We start from the raw sequence: 26,031 nt of genomic DNA, 5'->3' as shown, positions 1-26,031 counted from the left end.
CTTAACCCCCCTCTCAAGAGTGTGTGTTTAGTACGGGCTCTGGACATACTGACCATGGCATTACAGCTATACATAGTTGTAGAGCCACACACACCCATCCCACTTTAAATCACACCAGAGGAAAAAGAGACAAAAATAAGTTGCATATATAGTGTATGCCCCAATTCGTTTAGTGACAGTGGGCAGCTTTAAAGCAGAGAGTACAGAAGAGTTTCCAGTGTGTGTAGTGCAGTGAGGTTGAATTGAGGTTGGAAACAACCATAAAACACTGGTTTGGGCTACCTAGGAGCAGATGGGGTACATATCCCCATATGTCCGGAACGCTCTGTGAACCAGTGAGGTTTTCTTATGACTCCTAAGACTTGAAACTCAGACTGATGAAATTTGACTTGGAAAAAATGCTCATGCTTATACAGCATCACAAAGGCTTTGTAACCATGTAATAAAATGTTACAACTTGTTGTAATAAAGGCTATATACAGAATGAGTCTACAGGGCTAAGCATTTTTTCGTATCATTTAGTATCATTTAGATTTAGTATCATTTATTCTGAATGATAAATGCTACATACACTCAAATAATCATGTTGCAAATAGTCACGTGGTTTGGAAATCTGAGGTTTATTTTTCTCGGCCATTGCCGAGTGTTATTGCAGGGGCAATACTTATATCTGCCTGAATGTCAGATAGGATTTATTGTAATAAAATGAACAATACAAAACACAACTAAAAAGGGACAAGTATCAAGTCATAAGTACATAAAATATGGTATAAATTACAACGCTACAGGAGGATATTCCAGAGAGGTAATATAAAACTGTACATGACAATACATTTTCAATACATTACAATATTTATTCAAAAAATAAGCACCATGAAAAACACTATTCATTTCCATACACTAAAAACACAGTTTTTACAGCAAATACTGCATTTGTAAAGATCGGTGAAAGCACAAAGAAGCATGATTCTTTTGAAAGGAGTTGATCTGAAATGAGGATACCTTGCAAGAGAAAGGACACAGGTGAGAAGATAACGTATCACTGACTACCATCCTGTAAGATCATGGCTAAGAACACAAAAGAGAACATTACAGAGCTAGCTTTTCCCAAATGAACACTGTCCTAAAACGTCTTCCTCTCAATAGGTACCATGTTTTAAGCCCAGTTTATGATATTTGAGATTGAGAATATCTGCACAAAATGGATAATGTTTTTGTACCTGTAAACATAAATATTGCATTATGCTCATGTGCCTCAATGTGATCTACCTCATAACTTATAATAATTGCTGATTTCTGATTGGGTGAAAACAAACGTGTGTGTGTGTGTGTGTGTGTGTGTGTGTGTGTGTGTGAACATAAGAATTTCAAGACAAGCATTTCTACTGTAAACTAAATCCTGTTGCCATGGCGATAGTCTGACACCTTGCAATTGCTTGGAACAATCCCAAATGGGGAGAATGCCGGAAACCACGACGATCTGGGTCTCAGAATATCACGTCGCTATCTCTCTTCTCTCTCTCTCTGAGACTTGGTTGTTGGTGGTAGTCGTGCAATGCTTGCTTGATGATCAGGTGACCTTCTCTTTTTGATTGACTCCTCTTCCCCCTCCCTTGGTCTTAAACCTCGGGCAAATCTCAATAGTCTAAAGTTGGCTTCTCTCCTCTTCTCCTCACCTCGTCTGTACTGATTTGAAAAACTAAGATAGATAAAAAGCAATATGGTGGCAGCGTACCAATTATTTACTTTCTTATTCCAGCTCTTTCACATCGGTGCAGATGAGGAAAAGGTAGTGAAGGAGAGGCAGCATCTTTAGACTATTGAGATGCGCCCCTCGTCTGCCCCTGTCCCTCTGGCTCCTCTTCCGTGATTGGGTGAGGCGAGGTGTGGTTCGGTTCGAAAGTTCCGCCCTGAGACATCAGTGTTCCCCGGTTCAGAGGAAGTTGTTCGAGATCTGACGGGTGTGCTCAAATAGGTCCTCTACTTCGGGACTGTACGCATCACCTGATAGAGAGAGAGAGAGAAAAGAACGATGGAATTGGAATAGTTAGTGTTTGTATGTTTTGAGAAAGTAGGGATGGAGTGAAGGAGGTTCCTCTGTCTTGACCACGCCCACTCACCTGCGTGGCAGCCGAACATAAAGACCCGTCCTCCGTCGTATTTGCACCGACAACGCACCACATTGTTTTGGAAGTCCGACTCTGCCATGTCCAACGAGGGGTTAACTTCCACCTGCAGGGACAGAGAGACGAGAATGAGATAAAGCAAGATTCAAGAGTCGTCAAATCATTGAAAGTAGCTGAGGTGTGTTTGGTTCAGGAGTTTGTAATATAGCATTGGGTAACATGCACCAGGCCGACTAAATCATGCACAGCTCAAGTATTTGACATTATATTTTGATTCCAGGCGAATCACACGCTGGGATGCAGAATTATATGCTTCAGAGTTCATTTATTTAACAGCACCAGAAATATTTCATATATTTGACCCAGGACTGATATGAGTCAACTGTTCCAACTGAATTATTCGGTTCCATTTACTAGGAGTTCCCTTTGGCTCCCGGAATAGATACTACTTCCTAAAGACTCATGAATTGTATGACCTCAATGTCTCGTCCTGATTCATGTCATTCCAGTAGAGAAAGGGTTAAGAGCCGATGACAACCACGTTTCATTAAAGTTAAAACAACCAGCCAATCATTAAGAAAAAGTCATGCTTGGTTGCCATTGTTTTCCGTCCTCTCTGTCTCCCATACATAAAAAACACACCAACGACTTTTCCTTGCTCACACATGAAAGATAAACTGACCGCATGTCTAATAAAGGCACTCTCTTTCATTTTCTACCCATACTTTCTCTGTTTCCATTCTACTTATTAAAAAATTAAACCGTAAAAGTATTCAGAATTATGATTTTTTTTGATAACGTTTTCTGCCTAATTTGTATCGAGCGCTTCATATATTTCACACAGCATTTTAAGGAGGCCTATATTTTCAGCAAGTGTTTTTATTGTGCCGGTGTAAAAGAGTATATTAACTTGGTTACAATACATGCTCTTTAAAACCTCCACGCAATAATCCGGGACACAAAGGCTAAGAGCCTACTATAATATGCAATGAAAGGTTCCTGCCACCGTATAAAGGCCTGCGGTGTGGACTTGCTGATTCCTAAATGACTGTGCAATCAGGGACAATCACTGAGGTGGTCGTGACTCACGGCTTTAAATGTACAGTATGTTCCTAAAAATGGCCGCCCCACGTTTTTGGCAGTGATTCAAAGAAACGCCCTGTTGCTGTTGCATAAAAGAGACACGCAAATGCGCGAGCGCAGGCGCACACACACACACAGGGGGAGAGACGTAAAGTACTCACACACATGCACTTTATTGTCAACTTAACTACTGTTGAACGCACGTTTCCATGGCAACACCAAAACGCTGCAGCATGACACAGTAGCTGTGTCTGCGTTTGATCTGGGCTTTACGATATGGATGTGATGACATTCCCAGAAGCGTGACTGTGTGTGTGAGCAGCTGGCCCCTGTGGGAGTGATGGACCACTCCCGTCTAAATGAAAATCCTTTATCTCCACCACCGCCAGTGAGCAATGATGTGTGTGTGTGTGTGTGTGTGTGTGTGTGTGTGTGTGCCTGTGTGTGTGTGTGTGCCTGTGTGTGCATGTGTGTCCGTGTGTGCGTTTGCGTGAGTGCGTGTGTGTGTATGTGTGTGTTGGTCGGCCCCTGCGGTGGGTATGTGGTAAGCGTTGTCACCATAGAGTCACAGCGTCTCCCTCTAGGACAGGGGGTTAAAATAGAACACAGAAGAGGGAGAGAAGGACCAGGGGGGTGATGCCATACCGTAAGCCTTGCGGTCACGTCAGATCCTCTGAAATTAAACAGAGCGGTACGAAACAGAACGGTACTGTATGGAATATTACAGAATAGAATTCACGACCAAAACCCTACGCTTGGAGCTGTCTGACGGCGAGCCAGGAGAAGAGACGGCTCCTCCTACTGTCGTTGTGGTGTGACAAAAAGAAAGATAGACAAAAAAGAAGAATTCTATACCATACAGAGATAGGGCTTTAGCCTGTGACTACTGCGTGTTCTTTTCAGTCCTTGTAAGGCTGCTGTGGCACCCTTCTATCTCTACAGGTGGGGAAATCACTTTACTTAACGCACACAGTTAAAGTGCATTTATAAACCACTGTACAGTAACACTTGTTATAGGCATCCACGACTCCATTATAATGTCTTATATACTTATATAGTAATCCTGAGCTATTGTAAACCATCGTCCGTCAGTTGAACACATTTATTTTATTCGATCATTTTTATAATATGGATGTATTACCGTATTATGGTATGTTGTCATTTCTTTCTAAACCAACACGCATGAGTAATGATAATATATAATATATGCCATTTAGCTGACGCTTTTATCCAAAGCAACTTATATTGCAGTGAGTGCATACATTTCAGTATATATGGTCCCAGCAGGAATCAAACCCACAACCTAAGTGTTGTTAGCTCCGTGCTCTACCAGCTGAGCCACAGAGGACCACGTCCTTATATGGTCTTATATGGTGCTTTATACAGTGCCTGTGTGGTTTAGGTGAAGTGTTGCCGGTAATTCTCCCACACAGTGGTGCTATGCTGACAAAGCCTTTCTCCACTGCCATCAAACCAGTCCTTTCTCTGAACTGCTGTACTAATAGCAGGTCTACACTCTCCGTAAATACAGGTTAAATCTCCTCTATTTCTAAACACACAACTCAAACTACCAACACACACGTGAAGCGCATGCAGACTTGGGCCAAGACCGATTTAGCTGAAATTACAGTGTGTATCAGAACGTTTCATCACTCCCTGGTCACCAAGGTTACCTGTGCCAACAGAGAGCTCCCCCAATCGTACAAACACTTGCATTTGTTTTTCTTACATTATTTTTGCTTTCCTTTTCGCTTTTATGTTTTTTTGAGTATTAAACAAAAATAAGTAAGAGGTGGTTTATCCATTGAGATAATGGAAGTCATTAAGTTTCATTAGGATTGGCTAGCAGCCATGTAAAACACTTTTGTGGATGGACATTGATGTAGAAAATAGATTTACAAAGTCACTACAATAAGTAGGTCAATTAATCTATAAATAATGTTAAACGGTGGTTAAATGAATCCATGAGTTCACTATCAGCTGCTAAGCGGTAGATTTCGAAAAAAGACAGTGAACAAACATGTATGACAGATGATAGGATGCACACTGTTTAGCAGCGTGGTAAGCTAGTGACCGCCTGCTGAAACCTGTTAACCTGCTGTTCAAAGAAACGACCTCTGACCTGGAAGATGTACTCCCCGGGGCTGACATCGGTGACGTCGATCCACTGGCAGTCGATGTCGTGGCGGTACGTATCCCAGCAGCCCACCGAGATGCCCTGCTGTCCCATATTGTAGCACGAGTAGCGCTTCTGCAGACCTGCCGCCATAGAAACACAACTTTAGGTGACACTGTTGTTCTCGCCCAATCATTTGAATGTTACTCTTGTCTATAGCTGTATTGTATTTTAGATACTTTTATTGATCCCCGAGGGGAAATTATTTTTTCGCACCCCCCCCCCCCCCCCCCAAGACGACACACGTGCACACTCTCAGGGAGAACAAAGCTCAGGTCTCTCAGGACAGGGTCGGCCCACATCAGGCAGCCCTGGAGCAGTTAGGGGTTAAGTGCCTTGCTCAAGGGCACAACAGCAGTGTAGGCACCATAGGATGCCAGCCACCCTCCAGTCACCAGCTCACATCCGGCTCCCTCCTGGGATGGTGATCGAACCAGCGACCTACCAATTGCTGGTAGGTCGGGACCTACTGATTGGCCTCTCTAACCTCAAGGTTACCTGCACATATGTTATGTGTGGACCCCAGGAAGAGTAGCTGCTGCTATAGCAACAGCTAATGGGGATCCTAACACCAGGTTTACATTCTTTTTTTTTAATATGGTTTTTAGGGCATTTCTGCTTTATTGACAGGAAGGATGGGAGAGAGAGGAGGGATGACATGCAAGATAGGTCGAGGGTCGGAATCGAGCCAGGAACCTTGCGATTACGTGGTAAGTGCATTAGTGTGCTACGCCACCAAGCGCCCCCCAGGTTTACATTCTAACCAGTTCTGCCATCCACACACGTGCAGAGTGCTCCATCTGCGAGCTGATGGCGTTTAATATGGCTATACAAACAAGACGATCGCTCGTCGTAATGTGGGGCCGGTGGAATAAAGTATAAACTAAAGGTAGAGTCTGAGAAATAACAACACCGCAGGAAGTTGGATGACTTTAGAGATGTTCCAGATTCTTCCAAGCAAGACGTTTCACTCGCTAGCTATTTCTTTGGTGCATCAGCGCAACACGATAGTCGTGTGACAAAAAGGCTTCTGAGTGACGTGTCTTGCTTTACGCTAACTACGGTGTCTCTGCCGGTAGACGCCCTGCTATTTCGTGGGGCCGGCACATCACAGAGTCTACCTTTAAAGAGACACTGTTTTGTACATTGTTTTGTTTTGCCTTCTCTCTGGGTTATTGTATACTGTGTACCTAGAGTACTTTCCCCACAAATATAAATTGGCTATCTATAAACAGCCCTACCCCAGGAGGTAACACTTCATTCATCTAACAGCCCTGTAAACCAGCTATTTAAAGTACATTGTAAAACTGTAATACCCTAATAATTGCATAGCAATTATACGTAATTATGGTCTCTTTCAGTTTCATTGACACAACTATGCGCCATTTGGTGCCAGGTAGTTACAGTACCAAAATGTGTTGAATTCCTGGAGGTAAGCACCACAAGATATCCATTGGCAACAGCACTATGTGTGCATTATGACGGGGTTAGGGTTAGGGTTAAGGTTAGGGTTAGGGTTAGGGTTAGGGTTTGGGTCAGGGTTAGGGTTAGGGTCAGGGTTAGGGTGTGGGAGTCAGGGTGTTCTGTATGTGTACAGTTATGGTGGGGATGTGAGAGTCATGCTGTTCTGTATGTGCACAGTTATGGTGGGGATGTCAGGCTGTGGGGCGTACCATCGGGGCAGTAGGTGTCCTCCAGACAGAAGCTGGCTTTGTGACCTTCAGCGATCTTGGTTCCATTCAGGGTCAGGAGGTCGTAGTGAGTGAACACCTCGATACTGTGGTAGTGTCTGTGAGGAAGAGGAAGAGGAGGAGGAGGAGGAAGAGGAGGAGACAGAAAAAGAAGAGGAAGAGGTGGAAGAGGGGGGAAGAGAAAGAGGAGGGTGAGGAGGAGGAAAAAGAGGAGGAGGATGAGGAAGATGAAGAGAAGAGCGTGAGGAAGAGAGGGAGGAAGAAGAGGAGGGGAAGAAAAATGGTCTTCAAAATTACTCAAGGCTGGAAAACTGAAGCACAAACAACACTATGGCCATGCCACTGGGAGTTACTGTACTGTTTTTGTTTTGCTGTTGTGTGAACTTTGCTCAAATTACTTTGAAGGAAAGCTTGACAATATACATTGCATTAATATGATATATGAAAGGCATAGATCTTCTGAAAGTGCTGTATGTCACAGAGGCTGTAAATAGATATGGACTACAATAGGAGAAGATTACTGGACAATTAAAGAAGTGTATTGTGCCGAACATCACAATTGTTCCCAGAAAGGAAAGGAAGCGTAACTCTGTGTTTGTCTGTTGGAACCTGGTCCAGCGGCCGAGAGAGCAGGTTTCTCTCTGTCGACCGCAGGACCACAACCACAGCAATAAACAAACCGTCCACTATGACTGATCACGATTATGACCCTTTGACACAGATTGGTCAAATGGTGTTTTGCTGAATAGACAATCGGCAAGATCTAAAAGTAAATGACTTACAATTAAAATGTTTCACTTTTTTATGAATCAGAAAAATCTTATCTCCAACTAAAATGCTATGTTTTCCGCTCTAGCATAAGTAGAACACAGAGATAGGCAGAGCGGTCTGAGAGATCATGTGATGAGCATCGAGCATCTCAATTGGTCCGCCAACACAACATGGCCATCGGTCCACATATCCATAGAAATGATCCCACTTGAGAATGTATGTCAGATACTGTACTTTATCAAAAATAAATACTTGAGCAGTGCTTGGCTAAGTATTCCTGGTACAATGGAACCAATGGAATCGTCCCAAAAGTGCACAAAAAAAAGACAAAAGAAGCTAAATCCATCACACTTCCAATACCTATTGACTTGAACCAGGTCTGAAACTCAACCAACAAGCGCTGATCTGCGACTAGTGTGACCCAGACATGGACCCATCACCACACGTCCACCCAGGCTTACCTGTGACACTGGTGCCAGGTCCAGGACTCTCTGGTGGCTCTGGGCCGGAAGTCGGCCCGGCCCAGGTTCAAGATGCGGGAGGAGAAGCGGAGTAGGCGCCGGTGGCCGTAGGGCCAGTTCATACGGGCGGCCGAGGAGGACAGGCAATTCTCCTCGTTGGCGCAAGTCAGCAGGTGGAGGGGGCGGTCCTCCAGGTAGGCAGTCTCCTGCACCAGCTGGGAGTCCAAAGCCAGGTCAGGAGCGGCTAGGGAGGGTCAGAGGTGAAAGGTGAGAGATCTAGTTTTGTTGACTTTTTTCCCCACACAGGTGCAATATAACTGAAAAAGACAGGTTGATACATGTTTCTTCTGGTCCTGTGTGGCTCAGTTGGCAGAGCAAGGCGTTAGCAACGCTAAGATTCTGGGTTTGTTTCCCGCTGGGACCATTTATACAAACAATGTATGCATTCACTGAAGTGTAAGTCACTTTGGATAAAAGTGTCTGCAATGTGTGTGTGTGTGTGTGTGTGTGTGTGTGTGTGTGTGTGTGTGTGTGTGTGTGTGTGTGTGTGTGTGGGTGTGTGTGTTTGAATGCACACATAACACTCACTCTCTACGCAGGTGACTCCTGCGGCCTTGCCCTCCCCTCCTCTGGGGCAGTACACCTGTGTGTTCTTACGACAGTGTCGGAGAGACATCTCTGTCCCGGTGCAGTGGGTTCCACTCAGAATCACCTCTCCTGCGTCTGGTGTCCCAGGCCAGTACCAGGTCTCCTGCGCAGTGAAATGGAACACACACACACACACACACACACACACACACACACACACACACACACAAAATCATGAAAGTGTGCTCTTTGTAAGAGTTGACCTTAGCCACTGATCCAGGATCAGCTCACCCACCCCAAGTCCTGATTTTAACCATTAAAGGACTACTTTAATTTTTTTTTAAAACTCAGTTCTTTTTCAAGTATGTTTTGCATCAGTCCACCATAAGTATGGTCCCAAAATATAATTATTTTGTGCATTAAAGCCTCATATTTTTGGGAACATACTTATGGTAGACTGATGAGAAATACAGTGCCCTGCGTAAGTAATGGGACAGTGAAGCATTTTTGGACGTGAAATCAAACAATTACTGTGAGGTTAAAGCACTGGTGACCTCAGCAATCGCCAACGGGCTGGTAGGCCAAGGCAGACTTCAACAGTGGATGACCGCAGAATGCTCACTATAATGAAGAAAAACTGTCCCACAGAAAAACTACCATCCAGAATATGTCACCAGCTGAACTACAGAGGCTTCACTGCAAGGTGCAAACCACTAGTTGTCCTCAAAAAGGATGGTCACTTACAGTTTGCTAAAAAGTACCTAAAAAGCCTGCAGAGGTCTGGAAAAAGGTCTTGTGGACAGATAAGATGAATATTATCATGTACCAGAGTGATTGCAAGAGGAAAGTTTGGAGAAAAAAGGATCTGCCTAAGATTTACAGCATACCACCTCATCTATAAAACATGGTGGAGGAGGTGTTAATGGCGCTTCATCATACAGTAAGACAATGACCCAAAGCATACTGCCATAGCAACTAGAGAGTTTTTCAGGGCCAAAAACGTTATTGACTGGCCAAGTCAAGCTTCAGATTTAGCAAAAATATCTCCAAGCCAAAAGCTTGCCCAGACCAACGGGGCAGCCAATGACTGACTACCATAATAACCATTAAAACAGTTTAAAACAGTTAGTGCATTATGGTTATTTAAAACGGACATTATCATGTTTTTCCATTCATTCTCTCTTTCTGTCTTTACAGCCGATTTAAAGTAAAGTGGCCCATTAACCCCAAATCCATCCCACCGAAAAACAAACACACACAGACCAATGCACGCACACGCACACACACACACACACACTTCATCTTGTCCAGCCCAAGCAGGACGGGCCTGAGTTTTGTTTGCCTTCCGAGTTTCCCTCTCTCACTCTTTTATTTTTGTTTCTGTGGAAGTGGACTTCAGAGAAGCCTGCAATTACCCAGGGCATGGGAAACAGCACGGCCGAGAAAAACAAACAGCTGGGGAGAAACAGAGAGAGAGGAAGGAACCGAAATGCTAAGAGGGAGATCCTACCTAACACAGCAGTTGACAGTGACCCCTACTGTGATAGATGATGCAGTGTTGCAATGCAAATTGCCTCAGAGACATACAGACATGAGCGGAATTCTCACTTTCTGTGCAGCTCCCAATATGAAAAAAACACGTCATTTAACTGTAATTTCCCATATAATCGAAGTTGCGGAGTTGGCCCGAAGCGTTCACACTTAAGGGGGTGATGAGGGCAATTCGTTGGGCAAGTATTTCTTCTGGGGTGAGGAACGGGGGGAAGAGGAATGGAGGGAGAGGGGCGGATGGGATGGTAGCAGGTGAGGGCTGGGCAATTACAGAAGGCGGGGGGGGAAAGGGATGAAGACAGAGAGGTGGAGAGAGAAAGAAGAGGTGAATGGTTGAGGGGGTAAAGAGTGGCTGAAATCAAACGGGTTGACCCTTTAACCAAACATAGTTGTTCTCATAAAACCTTCTCGGGGATATCGCAAAACAAATTCTCAGCGATGTCCATGAGAATGTGGCATTTGTTGATGCACTTTTAACGGTGGCTTTTCATTTCAACCTCCAGTATTCCAAACTCCAAGTTTTGAATAATTCCACCTTCCTTCTGTTAGGGTTAGGCTCTTTTACCTTCAGTATGTGTGGAATAAGAGCAGGAAAATGGGATCAAGATCTATAGCTTAGTGTGTAGTTTAGGGTCAGGGTTAGGTGTGCAGTTTAGGGTCAGGATTAGGGATAGGTGTGTAGTTTACGGTTAGGGTTAGGTGTGTAGTTTAGGGCCAGGGGCAGGGTTAGATCTATAACTTAGTGTGTAGTTTAGGGTTAGGTTTAGGGTTAGGGTGAGGCTCAGGGTTAGGGCACGAACCTGGTGGGCCCGGGATGCGAAGCCTAAGCCCAACTGTCTGCAGACCACCATGGCCTCGTTGATTCCCCAGTTCTCACTGCAGACGGCTCCCCAGCGCTGGACCCCCCTGACCTCCGTCAGCACCTCCACACGGCCCTCCCCTGGCTCCCTGCCCCCAGCTAACCGCACCTGAGAGAGAGGGAGAGAGGGAGGGAGGGAGGGAGGGAGGGAGGAGGAATGGGGGAATGGTGAGAGAGATAGTATGAGTACACATGATAGTGGATGCAACATTGACTGATTTCCAAAAATACATTAATATGTGAGTTTGTTGTGTGTGTGTGTGTGTGTGTGTGTGTGTGTGTGTGTGTGTGTGTGTGTGTGTGTGTGTGTGTGTGTGTGTGTGCGCATGCGTGTACGTGTGTGTATGTCTCACCGTTGTCTGTAGGCCTGTGTTGGGTACATTGCAGCGTACTCCTACGTCCTGGCTGTGTTTGCAGGTGTAGAGAGGGACCTCCTGGAACACACACTGAATGATGGACCTCTCTCTGCCTGTACACTGCACTGAGTTCATATGGATAGGACCAGTACCTACAGAGGGAGAGAGAGAGAGAGAGAGAGAGAGAGAGAGAGAGAGAGAGAGAGAGAGAGAGAGAAAGAAAGTGAGGGAGGGAGTGGGGGAGAAAGAGAGAGAGGCGGGGAGAGAGAGAAGGAGTGAGTGAGATGGAAGGTGTGCATGCGTATGTGCGTGTGTGTGTGTGTGTGTGTGTGTGTGTGTATGTGTGTGTGTGTGTGTGTGTGTGTGTGTGTCTGTATATGTGTGCTCTCCTTAGCCCATGGCTAGCTCCTTGCAACTATGATACAAATCAACCACAGAAACGGATCAGAACCCCAGCCCAGCCCAGCTCTTCTGATGTGGCTTAGATACAGTCAGTTCTCCCCTACTAAATTATACACACTTTATCGAAGCGCCAAATTGAATAGACAAAAATAGATGTCGCCAATTGGGAAAAAGTGTGTGAGTGTGTACATGTGAGGGCAGCAGCAGCCTCAGGCCCTGTAATTTGGGCACAAATAGCTAATGATGTCATCAAGACGAGCCACTGAGGACGTGTCGGGTGGTGCCGGTGCCTTCTGCTCTCCGTCTTTGGGGACTCCTGTCCGGTGATATACTGTACATGCTACAGCAGCAAAAAGAGAGCAAAATGCCTGCCTTGAAGAGCTATAAATATAAATATAAATAATTAGCCCCCTCTTGACATCTATCCCAATCTTTTCTTTAGACATAATGATAGCACCTCGTTTTGCAATGCCCTACAGTAAGTACCATTTAAGTACTAATAGTTACCATTCATTTAGACAGTTATTTTATTTAAAAACATTATTTTTACTGGGAAAAACAAGGGACACCAAGAGAATGGTGCATACCCATTAGGGGGGAGAGGAAATGGAGGGAAATTATAAAAATGAGGGCAGTTATAAAAGTGTGGGTGTATGGACACACGAGTGGGTGGTGGGTGAGAGTGGGGCCCACTTTATGTAATGACAGACTCTGGCTTAATATTGAATAAAATACAGTACAAAAAATATCTATTTAGACTTAAACAGAAATGTTTTGTTGTCGCCAACTCACGGTTGTGACTCACACAAGACAGTGGTTCATCACAGGGTTGGAATTTGAATTTGAATTAATCGATGCAAAGAGTGAATTCGAATTCGATTCATGAATGGAAAAATCCTCATGGAAAATCAATGGGCCATTTTCAATTCTCAAAATAAATGTTTCAATTCTCTGCTTACTTTGAGCTAATTGAAACTGACCCCAACTGACCCCAACATTCATAACCACAACTTCGAAGAATGTGAGCGCTTGCCAATGATTGCATGTAAAAACGTTCAAAGCCACTCTCACGTTTGAACACATCTAAACACTGTGGCCTAATTTGATATCATATCATATTAATGTTTAGGCTGCTGGACATGGGAGCTTATTTTACACATAAACTGTCATGGGCAGAGTTCCACTATAATCAGAGGCTCAATGAAGAGTAGAGGCCTTGTCGTAAACATTTCCAGACCGTTTATTTGTTTGTTTTTTATATGGCCCTTGGAGAACTGTGTTTTTCTGTTTAGGAGTAGACATTTAATCAATGTCAAATTGTTTAGTCTGTAGAAGAGTGACTTAAACTGCTCTCCAGAGCTGCTGGCAGAAGTAACCCCTTAGACACAGACATAGAATCAGCTTTCTCTCCCCAAACCTAACCTCATCTTCAACTACACTGGCCTTAAATCAGTACCAGAGATGGAACAGGCAGGATCTTTTCGCATGGATACCACAGACGTAAATCATGAACCAAGAGGACATCCTCGTGGCTACCAAGGGCTGTATCTGGATTTGGAAGTTGCAGGCAGGGCTATCATATCACAAGAGCATGATTCCAAATCACCTCCGCTACAGAGGCAGCTGAACCCTAAAAGTTCTCAGTAGTGACAATATCAACAATGGGAGAGAATCAATTCCCATGAAAGCATCACTGAGTGTTGCATGCACAACTTCCATGAGAATACATGCTTCCTTTGCATGGTCCCAGAGTCTAGAGGAAGTCGACTAGGGAATGGGGATTTGAACTGACCAAAAGTCACAAGATTGCCAAGAAGCTGCTTCATGTCAACCCCAATATTTGGTCATTTTCAGACTCTGACTGAAAGAGGAATTTTACTAGGAGCTTAGAGCCATTGATACAGCAAAGAGAGTCAGTTGGATCAAATACGTTAATTCCTCATATCTACCATTAATTAAGGGGTACTACAAACTCATCTTCGTGTGTGTGTGTGTGTGTGTGTGTGTGTGTGTGTGTGTGTGTGTGTGTGTTTGGGGGTTTAAAGGGTTACTCTACACTTTACAGACCTCAAACACAGTACATGTGTCAAATACCTGAGTTTGCACTTTCTAGATGATTCCGTTGGTTTCATTGTACCAGGCAAGCCACAAAACAACATCAAGGTTATGTCAAGTCTTTGAATTTGACCCACGCCTAAAACGTATACGTACATGTGTGTATGTTAAAGCAGAATTTTACCCTGTAATCCAGTAGATTTGTTGTTTTCACTATACTAGACACATTTCACTAGACACATTCGAATTTCTTTTTATTTTAAAATGATCTCTGAGTCAAGATATCTTGCTTTGAATGCCCTGATCAGCCCTGATGTTCCAAATTGCCCATTTGAGTCAATTCCTACAACTCCCAAGATTCCTCTCTCCCTCCCACGTGAGGTCCTTCTGTTGAACAGCGCTAGAACTAGCATGTGCTGCTCTCTGGGAATCACTGGCATAGGAGAGCAGGGTAAGAGTGCAAAAACTCTCGTCTGACATGTTTTAACACAGTAAAAGAGACCTTTTTAGAAAGTAAACACAGACCTCGCTTTTTCGATAGCTGTGATGCAGCTACACGTGAAATAATGATAGTTCAAGACGGTAAGCATTATGAATTGACCATAAATACACATGAAAATGGATTTCGGGTAAACTTCCCCTTTAACGCCTTACTCACCCTGCCCGAAGTGGGCCCTCTTGAGGGCCTCCCGGGCCGAGCCGAAGCCCATCTCCCTGCACGCCACGCTGGCCGCGTTGATGTCCCACAGGTGGTCAGACACCGAGCCCCACTTCCCCTCCTTCAGCACCTCCACACGGCCCTCGCCCAGCCTGGGGCTTGACTTCAGACGCACTATGGGCTGTGGGAGAAAAGGGGAGAAGGGGAGAGAGAGATGGAGAAGGGGAGAGGAAGGGAGGAGAGAGGGTATGGAGGAGAGGAGGATGAAGGCGGTGGTTTGTGAAAGAGAGAGATAGGGAGGGGGCGAGGAAGGGGAAGGGAGAGGGTAGGAGGAGAGGAGGAGGAGGAAGGGGGGGAGAGGAGAAAGGAGTAGGAGAGGAGTAGAGAAGGTGATTAAGCGTGAGACATCAAAATGACCAATGGGATGGACAAATAACCTCTCCTCCTAAATTTCTTGTCTTTCTACACTGTCTCTATCCAATAAAAATGAAAAATACGAGAGTGTACCCCACTCCAAAAAATAACCTTTAAAAAAAACTTGGATGTACCTGGATGGCGGGCGGGGCGGGGGGTCTCCCGGAGGCGAGGTTTGTGAACTGGGAGCCAGGGACGCAGCGCACCACGGCGTGCATACCATGGATGCAGGGAATGTCGTTCCTGGGGATGGAGAGCTGGGCCTGGCACTGGGACAGAGAGGTCTCCACGCCCCGACACTGGACCTTCTCTACCCAGTAGCCCTTCTTACTGGCCAGGACGCTCAGTCTGGGAGGGGGGAGGGGGGAGGGGGGAGGAGAAGGAGAGAAAGGGAGAGAGAGGTAGGGAGGGAGAGGGGAGGATAGGATAGGGAGAGAAAGGGAGGGAGAGGGAGAAAGAGGGGGAAGGGAGGTGTGTGTGTGTGTGTGTGTGGGGGGGGGGGGGGTGCAGAGTTGAGCCGAGGCAAAAAGGAGAATGAGGGAGAAAAGGAAGATGAGGGAAGGGGGGGGGGGGAGGAGGGAGAATGGAAAGAGGGAGGGGAGGATAGGGGGAGAAAGGGAGGGAGAGGTATGGAGAATGGAAAAAGAGGAGGGGGGGATAGGGAGAGAAAATGAGGGAGAGGGAGAGAGAGGTAGGGAGAATGGAAAAGGGGGAGGAAGAGTGGGAAGAGAGGGGGGGAGGTACAGAGTTGAGGCAAGGCAAAAAAGGGAATGAGGGGGAGAAGGAAGATGGAGAGGGATGATGATTCATCATCATCATCATCATCATCATCATCACCATCTTATTGATCATGAATACTGTATAACGACATGCTAAGAGAAAGACTATTGAAAGTGAATTTACCTTGTAGAAGGATCTGCTAGTTTGGCGTCCCATAGTTTTCTGGAAGAAACAACGTGGTGTTATTCAGCCCTCCAATCCAGAGGGAAGATCCCAATCATTCTGTCTCCCAGGTTACGTGGTCATATGGAACAGGAACATTATACAACAGTGCTATCCCCTCCTGTTCACCTATCTTTAGCTTTACAGTGGAAACAGCTAGGACTTCCCGGCATACTGTAGATAATATCCTCCCTCGTTTTTCCCTCCCTCTCTCCCTATCCCTCCCTCCCTCTCTCCTTATCTATATGCCTCACTCCCTATCCTCCTCTCCTTATCCCTCCCTCCCTATACCCCTCTCCCAACCCCCTTTACATCTCTCCCTATACCCTCTTCCTCTCTCCCTCTCTTCTTCCCTCCCTCTCTCTCCCCCTTCTACCCTTCCTCCCTCTCCCCCTCTCCTTTTCTCCCTATGCCCATCTCCCCCCCTCTCCCCCCTCTCCTTCTCTCCCTATACCCATCTCCCTATCCCTCCCTTCCTCTCCCCCCCTCTCCTTTTCTCCCTATGCCCATCTCCCCCCCTCTCCCCCCTCTCCCTATGCCCATCTCCCTATCCCTCCCTTCCTCTCCCCCCCTCTCCTTCTCTCCCTCTACCCGTCTCCCCCATGTTAGGACCATGAGTAAATAAACTGGAGCTGTAAATACGACAGAGACACAACAGGCTGGGGAGAGACCATGTGGTTCAGTGGTTACCATCAGTGGTTGCCCACACTCCCCCAGAGAGAGAGAGAGGGATCTGAATGTTCCTATTGTGAAGCCAGGTCAACGTCTCTCTTTCTCTCTCTCTCTCTCTCTCTCTCTCTCTCTCTCTCTCTCTCTCTCTCTCTCTCTCTCTCTCTCTCTCTCTCTCTCTCTCTCTCTCTCTCACACACACACACACACACACACACACACACAAACACACACACAAACACACACACAAACACACACACTATAACCCTCTCTCTTTCAATCCTCCTTTCATGGATATTTCTGTCTTAATGTATGTCTAGATGTCTCGCCATGGAACATATGTGGAAAATACTATAAATATGCATCGAGTACATTAGCAACAAGACTTTACTCCAGGGAGCCAACTGGTCTACGTGTCACTGCAAATCTCACAAACCGCATCCTGACTGGTTCACAACAACGTCGAGGTTACCCTGTAGCCATAGAAAGGGGACTGGAGTGAAAGGAAAGAACAGGGGAACCACAAAGAACATATGTAACAGAGATGGTTCGGTGAACCACACTGGCACCATGCATTTCCTGAGACCTGGAGATTTAGCACTCAAGGCTAATGCTTAGGCTTGTGTTTTCTTCTACAAACACCTCACCACAGCCAGGTACTGCAGGTCCCTCAAATATGAGCCACATTTGAAACACAACAGTTGGTCTGGCACATGACATGGCATCAGCCTATCGTAAAAGCAGGGCACACTCCTTCCCCAGTAGCCCATGGGACCTGTCTTATGTCACCTTTATTCATCCAGGTCTCATTGAGATCAAATCTATTGTTCAAGAGAGACCTGGTTGCACTGCAGGGTGGCCCGTCTTAGCCTGGTCTTGTTCGGAAACGCGTGCACACACACACACACACACACACACACACACACACACACACACACACACACACACTAAACATTCAAAGATCACCGCAGAACAACACAACAGGCAGAGATCAAAGGCAGAACATTCTTTTCTTCTGGCATTTGGTCGTTTCAGTGTGTGTGTGTGTGTGTGTGCTTGTGTCTATATGTGTCTATTTTCATTTCTTTGGTGTGTGTGTGTGTGTTTCTGTTTCTATGAGTTGGCATGTGTGTGTGTGTGTGTGTGTGTGTGTGTGTGTGTGTGTGTGTGTGTGTGTGTGTGTGTCTGTGTGTCTGTGCACTCACTATTATGTTTCACAACTCTGTGGTGAATTCAATTGACAGAGGCTGACTACAAGGGGGGAGGGGGGGGGGGGGGGTTAAGAGAACACAGGGGAGGGAGGGCAGCCCATATAATTGCCTGAATTGCTTGGCAGTGTCTGCCCTGTGGTTCAACAGTAGCATGTAGCTGCAAAGACCAGACATGGAAATATGCACATACAGTATGAACTTTCCCTGCGTTTTTTGTCTCAGTAAAAGAAGGCTCTTTAAAAATCAAAGCCTTGTCTCCAAAACACCAACAGGGTGCTGGGAAACAAGACTGGATGATGTCACAACGCCTCCCCTGTGAACTCGGCTTCACCACTTTACAAGTTCATTTAAATTACAAGTTCATTTAAATACACACACTGAGGGAGTGTAAACTGGACTCGTTTTCAGAGAAAAAAGAACATTTCTGCCAACCACATACTCACAAGCTAAGGAGCCCCCTCTCATGGTGAATAGCCCACCGGGCTGAAAACTGTGCTCAATTCCCATTGGAACAGTGCATGCGTGAGGGTGAACCCACCAAATCTCTTCAACCAGTCCATTCCTTTTAATTCCTTGAGAGGGCAGAGTATGCACTTGGGGAGAAGGGTAGAACACAGGGACACAGCTACTGAACTACCAGATTTACCAGGAGCTCTGGCTTGTTGCCAAAAGTCGCTTAACGCAGCACAAGAACATCTGCAACCGCAGCATCCTACGCTTGACACTTAGGAGTCCAGATCCCTGACAGACAGGCTGGGGTAACCTGTGATTACATAAATATAGCTCCACCTGGACCCTTTTCTTTCACTGAGAGAGGATCCCGCTCGTAACACCACAACTGTCTGCTGAATTATGGAATTTTCCTTCAGAGTTCTACATGCAAATAATTGCATGGTTCCAGATCGGTCAGATATATAATGTAGGAAAAGTTACAGAAAAAAGGGTGCGTTTTAACCACAGAGCAATAACTGAAAGAGAGGGAGATGAAAGTACAAAGAAATTGGAGGCGCAGCGCTCTGGACTGGCTTCAACATGGCTTTTTTAATCGTCTCCGAAGCAAAGGAGAATGCCGTTCTATATATGGGAGCAATTAGAAGACAGAAAATAAGTTGTTCACACAAAGGGCCACATGGTCAGGAGAGGTTGTGCTGACACAGTGAGTGGAGCAGGTCCAGCAGGGGTATTAAAGGAAGCCATCAGGCCTCCTCAGCCCTGGCCAGGAACCATAATTATAGCATCTCCAGCAGTGTCCAAGGGGGAACGCCAAAGACGTGACATAGAGGACTATGGGAGAGGCACGGAGAAAGGGCGGGCTGAGGGCGGAGGAGACGTGACTGTTTACATGTAGAATACGTTAGGCCAAGGGCTAAGGACCGGACCAAACTGCATTGAACGGGACCGTACAATACGGTAGTCTCTGACATCACCGAGGGATATGCTCTGAAGAATGTCATTTGACTGAAACGTTGGATAAATATACACTCACTGAACACTTTATTAGGAACACTATACTAGTACTGGGTAGGGCCTCCCTTTGCTCTCAAAACAGCCTCAATTCTTCGTGGCATTTTCCACAAGATGTTGGAAACATTCCTTTGAGATTCTGGTCCATGATGACATGATTGCATCATGCAATTCCTGCAGATTTTTCAGGTGCACTTTCAAGCTGCGAATCTCCCGTTCTATCACATCCCAAAGGTGTTCTATTGGATTCAGATCCGGTGACTGGGAAGGCCACTGAAGAACACTGAACTCATTGTCATGTTCATGAAACCAGTTTGAGACGACTTTGTGACATGGTGCATTATCATGCCGGAAGTAGCCATTAGAAGATGGGTAAATTGTGGCCATGAAGGGATGTACATGGTCAGCAACAATACTCAAATAGGCTGTTCATGCGATGTTCATTCATGCGATGATTGATTGGTATTAACGGGCCCAAAGTGTGCCAAGAAAACATTTCCCACACCATTACACCACCTCCACCATGAGAAGGTGTACAGGTGTTCCTAATAAAGTGTTCAGTGAGTGTATATACGTGTTACTTTGCAAACATACAGTAGCGTTTCTAAGCTTTTCTCTCTTTCGAAACACCAAGGGATAGCCACTGATGAATATACCACCTCTACATATACCACCTATAAACTTCAACCCTTGAACCTAACAGAAACAAAACATTGAAGATCTTTCTCTATGGCAAGAGACTGTAACTTTTTTCACTGAACAATACATTTCCATTTTGCCTCTGTTTACGCTAGGACAGAAATGGATGTGCTTCTCCCTCCCTCCATTCATCTCCTCTGTGGTTTATGTGGAAGTCACCATTTGAAAATAAACAAAACTCTCTCCGCCATCCGCCCTTCCAACTGGCTGAGAGAATGAAAGACCTTTTGCCTGTGAGATGAAATGTTCTTCTAAACACCTCAGCTTTTGTCAACATTGGCTCAACACTCTCCGTGAACCGATTTAGCTACCAATGAAAGATTTGGAGGAAGACCGGCATAAAACTGCCGTGACCCCCCCTAACTGCAGAAAAAAAGCAAACGTGGCGATGTTTTCATGTCAAGAAATGAAAAAACATTCAATATTTTCCCATTTCTGACCAAAGATTCAAACACCACCTCCCAAAGTCCCTACACCACAACAAACATTCAAAGCAGGAAAATAGAATTCCTAGTCCAATGTATATCGCAGTGGGTCGGTGTCTTAAGAGGGGAAGTTAAGGACAACCAGCTGAGTTTATTCAGCAGCCCTGACTCAGACATTAGCTGTAATTATTGGGCACGTTGAAAGACAGTTTTACACCAGTGGTCAAAGGGAGACGTCCTGCACACAGCCCATAAAAAGACCACTGTGGCCGGTCCAACTGACAGAGGAGGGCTGTGAGTTTGTAGGGGTTTTAAAGGTTTGTGTGTCTGTGGGTTTGTGTGTCTGTGGGTTTTCAGAGGTTATTTACGGCAGAGGTCAGACAGATGGGCTGAGTTCACCCAGACATGGGGCACCACCAGGGTTAGAGATTCTTCCCGGGAACACGGAAGTGTTGTAAAACTCTTCTAGCACCGATGAGGAAGCATGGTGCCATGTTATTCTGTAAAACCTGAGGAATGCTCTAAGGGGGAAAACAATGAGAAGAAGTGAAATAGGGAAACTGATGCATGAATGACTGGGAAATTGAAATTATGGGTCAGATATGAAAGTGTACTTTTGTAGTTATCACAACATACATCTAGGTCACACCTCAGGTCTTCCAGTTCCCTTGATCTCGCTCAGAGATCAAACACAACTTGTACCAATCAAGCCACAGACTACTAATATAACAAGATATACATTGAGAGAGAGAGAGAGAGAGAGAGAGAGAGAGAGAGAAAGAGAAAGCAAACAAGAGAAAGAGAGACAGAAAGAATGTCTTTGAATATATAAGACAGAAAGAAAGTCTACAAATGTATAAGACAGAAAGAGAGAGAGAGAGAGAGTGTTTGTGTGAAACTTGTGTCTTATTCGGAAGTGCTGCCATACACAATTTCCACTGGGCGTGAGTAATTACATGAGATTAGAGGACATGAGTCTGGGCTGTAGGGGAGGCTCCATCCAAACACACATGATAATCCTACAGAGTCTGAGTCTGACATTAATAACATACTCTTTAAGACTATTTAAGAAGACTATGATGAGGTACTGCAGTTGGTAGTCCTGGATGTATACTGCCACATACACTGTAGGTTTTCCTAATGCTAGTGAACAGTTGGAACCACTATGACTGCGGTGGAGGTGGTAATAATGATAGTTATTGTGGTTAACCTCCGCTATAGAGGAAAATGGAACGGTAGTCCAAGCATGGGTCCCCTTAACCCGGGGGAAGTAAGCCACACCGCACGTATCCATCCCTTTCTGAACTTTTCCATGTAACCTCAAGTGCCGTGTCTTCGTGTCAGCTACACTAATGATAGACACAGGCAGATATATACGAAGAGTGAGACACACACACACACACACACACACACACACACACACACACACACACACACACACACACACACACACACACACGTTTCTTCATAGGCAGTCAAACACATACATAGAAAAACAGACCAGACAGAAATACCCACACACACACTCACACACCTGTAGGCATTGGTGTCGTATGCTTCAGCGCTGGGGTATCCCAGCATCCCACAGACCACGCGACTGCTGCTGAGGTCCCAGCCCTGGTCGCACACGTGCCGCCACCTCCCAGCATGCTTCACTTCCAGCACGCCCTCCGAAAGCAGCCCATTGCGGGCGGCGTTCAGCACAGGGCGCAGACGCACCTCCTCCAGACTCACCTTATTGGTCGTCTGCTAAGTGAGAAGGGGAGAAGAAGAGCGGTGAATACAATTGAGTGCGTATTTTGTGCTTTATGTGTAGTTGTAAACAATATATACAACAGTTGCTACATGCTGTAAATAACTGATTGTTTGAATGTGGATCCAATGGCTACAAATTAGCGCTTTGCGCCACAACCCCAAGGCTCAAACGATTTCAATGAGGAGGAAGGTCAGAGCGATCTGTGACCTGAAACAGTGAACATAGCAATCAGGCTGGTGCCATCAGCTTAGCGGATGAGTACTTTGTTATCCGTTGTTGAAATAAAGATGAGTGCCTTTGCTTTCTTTCAAGACAGCTCACACTCACACACCCAGAGTGACTGAAAACAGCAATTGGAGTCAATTAGATTGGCCTCTAATCATGTTTTATCATCATAATTATCCTCAATAACAAAGAACGACCGGAGGAAACAAACAAAACAAACAAAACACAGTGTGTTTCAAGCGTTATGGAACTGTGCGTGTGTGTACATTATAAAACGTTAACATGCGTGCAGAACTGAGCCAGATGACATGCTAAGTTGTTTAGCAGGGGTGACAAATGGGTTGTTGTGTCCTCTCCCAAGGCTCCTGGGCTTGAAATAGCTGGATGTTTGGGGAGAGCTGGGTCTGTTTAACGACTGGTGGTTGGGGCCCGAACGTGATTATGAATTGGATCCGGAGAAGGCTGGTTTTAGGTCTGTCTCTAATTACGCGTGCCTATTGAGCTGTGGGCTCCACCAATGAGCATCCTGTATGGGTGTTGACATGGGGACAGTGTGCATGCGTGTGTGTGTCTGTGTGTGTGTGTTTGGACTTACACTCACTGGCCACTTTATTCAACTGCTCTTTAACGCTAATATCTAATCAGCCAATCACATGGCAGCAACTCAATGCATTTAGGCATGTAGACATGGTCAAGACGACCTGCTGAAGTTCAAACCGAGCATCAGAATGGGGAAGAAAGGTGATTTAAGTGACTTTGAACGTGGCATGGTTGTTGGTGCCAGGCGGGCTGGTCTGAGTATTTCAGAAACTGCTGATATACTGGGATTATCATGCACAACCATCTCTAGGGTTTACAGAGAATGGTCTGAAAAAGAGAAATATCCAGTGAGCGGCAGTTCTCTGGGCGAAAATGCCTTGTTGATGCCAGAGGTCAGAGGAGAATGGCCAGACTGGTTAAATGCCACAGCCTACCTGAGTATTGTTGCTGACCATGTCCATCCCTTTATGACCACAGTGTACCCATCTGCTGATGGCTACTTCCAGCAGGATAACGCGCCATGTCACAAAGCTCACATCATCTCTCAACTGGTTTCTTGAACATGACAATGAGTTCACTGTAGTTCAATGGCCTCCACAGTCACCAGATCTCAATCCAATAGAGCACCTTTGGGATGTGGTGGAATGGGAGATTCACACCATGGATGTGCAGCCGACAAATCTGCAGCAACTGCGTGATGCTATCATGTCAATACGGACCAAAATCTCTGAGGAATGTTTCCAGCACCTTGTTGAATCTATGCCACAAATAATTAAGGCAGTTCTGAAGGCAAAAGGGGGTCCAACCCGGTACTAGCAAGGTGTACCTAATAAAGTGGCCGGTGAGTGTATGTTCTTGTTTATGTGAAGGTATGTACTTGTGTGTGTGTCTGCGAGGGAGAGAGAGAGAACAAGACGGAGAGATAAAATGGGGGCTAAGAAAGAGCTCAAGATAGAGAGAGAGGATCAATGAAGGCAATAAAGGGCAAAAGAGAGGATGGGTAAGAGAGGGCAGGAGGGTTCCTGGCAGGGGTAGGGTTCTACCTAGAAACCTTTTCCTTCGAAAAACCCTTTTTGGAAGAAATAGTTCTTTGAGGGTTCTTCGAATGAAAAGGGTTCTCAGTTGAATCCTTTACAGACGGTTTTAGACAGACTTAGAACCATGAATGTTTCTGAAGTCCAAACACCCTTATGGCCCTTTCAGTGTAGCAAGTAGAGCCCATATCTCCTTACCTGGCCGTATGTCTCCTGCCCCATATGGGTCAGTTCTGGCTCAGGCTCCACATGGTTCCCGCTGGGCTGCCTCTCCGCCTCCCTCCTGACCGCCTGTGGTCCGGTCCGCCCCGCCTCCTGCCCCTGCCTGTAGGCCGCACCATTCCCCAGGAGAGAGGGGATCTGGTGTCCTTGGGGCACGGCGGGGGAGGTCTCCTGGCCCGTTCTGGCCGCCCCTCCCTCTTGGCCTTGGCGGCGCAGGTGGATTACGTGGCCTTGGCGCTGCGGTGATGACCCTTGACCCCCCGGCCTGGTGGAGGAGTTGCGGCGGAGGGCGATCTCATGACCCCTCTGTCTGAGGGAGGTGATGTGGGCGGGGGCCGGTGGTGGTGGGGGCTGCTCCTCTGGAGCTGGTGGGGGTGGGGTGGGTTCATTTACGCGGTTGGCGGTGTGGCCAGGCCTCCTCTCCGAGCTGCAGATGACGCCCAGGTCTTCAGCGTGGGTGCAGTCGTTGATGCCCCAGCCGTTGGAGCGGCAGTCAGCCAGGGAGAGCTCCGTGCCCAGGCAACGCACATTGTCCAACCAGATCAGACCTGGAGGGCGGACAGATGGAGACACCTCATCACCAAGGCGACACAACAGCTCACACAACAGCATACGCAACATAGGAATAGAGTGTTGAACAAACAGAAGTCTAAAATACACAGTTCACCCTATATGGAGGCTTGTTGACCACGGCAAAAGTGTAGAAAACTACAAATATGGCGTCCCTTAGCCACTCTGATTCATTGTTAGTATTGTACGTAGCGACTGCCTCCTATTCTTTGAGGCAATGTTTTAGATATTTGTCCATATTGTTTCTTAGCTGTGTTTTTCTTATCTTGTACAAGTCTTCTTTGGATCTGAGAAGGTGCTATACTAATAAAATATATGACAATAAGTCTAATGTATAAGAGCTGAAATGAAGAATTCCAATGTAGGTCCTTTGAAAACCAAATGTCATATACTGTACAAGTTTAACAAAAAATGGCTTATCCAACAAATGGCATATACTGAACAAATCCTATAGTTGACATATCATATTAAATATCATATATATGCAAAGTTCCCACACCGCTCCTACAGTATGAATACCCACCTTGTCCCTCTCCAAACTTGGCGCTGTGAGCCCAGGTGAGGCTGCGGGTGAAGCCCAGCTCCCTACACACCACGTTGGCCAGGTTGAGGTCCACCTCGTCATCACACACCGTCCCCCAGGCCCCGTTGTAGAACACCTCCACGCGCCCCTCGTTGGGGCCCCGGGTCCCCCCCACCAAACGCACCTCCACAGCCCCCACCGACGGGAGGAGGAGCAGAGAACTCACGCACAGGAGGAGCCCCAGCATGCTGTCTCTATCTGGAATAGTACGACAGAATGAATAAAACAGATAAAGAGATAATGTCATAAAAAGTGATAGAGAATGAAAACATTTTTTAAACACTACGTTGCTCTGTACTGTAAAAACACTTCTTTGTTTTACTTACTTACTTAATTGTTATCATGTTAAATCAATTTATGGAGAGAGAGGGAGTTGAGTCAGAGGGAGGGGCAGAAAAGAGAGGGGGTGCAATGTGAGAAAAAAGTGAGAAAAGTGGGGGAAAGGAGGGAGATAGGGGGGAGGGTAGAGGAGAGAGGGATGATGGTAGAGTGGGGGTAGA

The 26,031-nt window shown here is 46.0% G+C and overlaps 1 protein-coding gene across 1 annotated transcript; it reads right to left on the bottom strand.

The window, feature by feature from the left end:
- Positions 1–613: 613 nt before the first annotated feature.
- Positions 614–25,718, bottom strand: LOC310821426 (lysyl oxidase homolog 4-like; the record flags this gene model as incomplete). Its single annotated transcript, XM_083693462.1, has 14 exons — positions 614–2,004; positions 2,121–2,232; positions 5,332–5,468; positions 7,059–7,174; positions 8,309–8,552; positions 8,897–9,059; positions 11,248–11,415; positions 11,660–11,814; positions 14,778–14,958; positions 15,326–15,539; positions 16,095–16,133; positions 22,136–22,347; positions 24,355–24,926; positions 25,472–25,718. 14 exons carry the CDS (start codon positions 25,716–25,718, stop codon positions 1,934–1,936), a joined length of 2,631 nt encoding a protein of 876 aa, XP_083549588.1. The 3' UTR covers positions 614–1,933.
- Positions 25,719–26,031: the final 313 nt, after the last annotated feature.

This window comes from Argentina silus (assembly GCF_951799395.1).
Source record: "Argentina silus genome assembly, chromosome: 22".
Lineage (NCBI taxonomy): Eukaryota > Metazoa > Chordata > Actinopteri > Argentiniformes > Argentinidae > Argentina > Argentina silus.
Note: the sequence above shows the minus strand (reverse complement) of the source record. Positions and strands in the feature narration are given on the sequence as shown.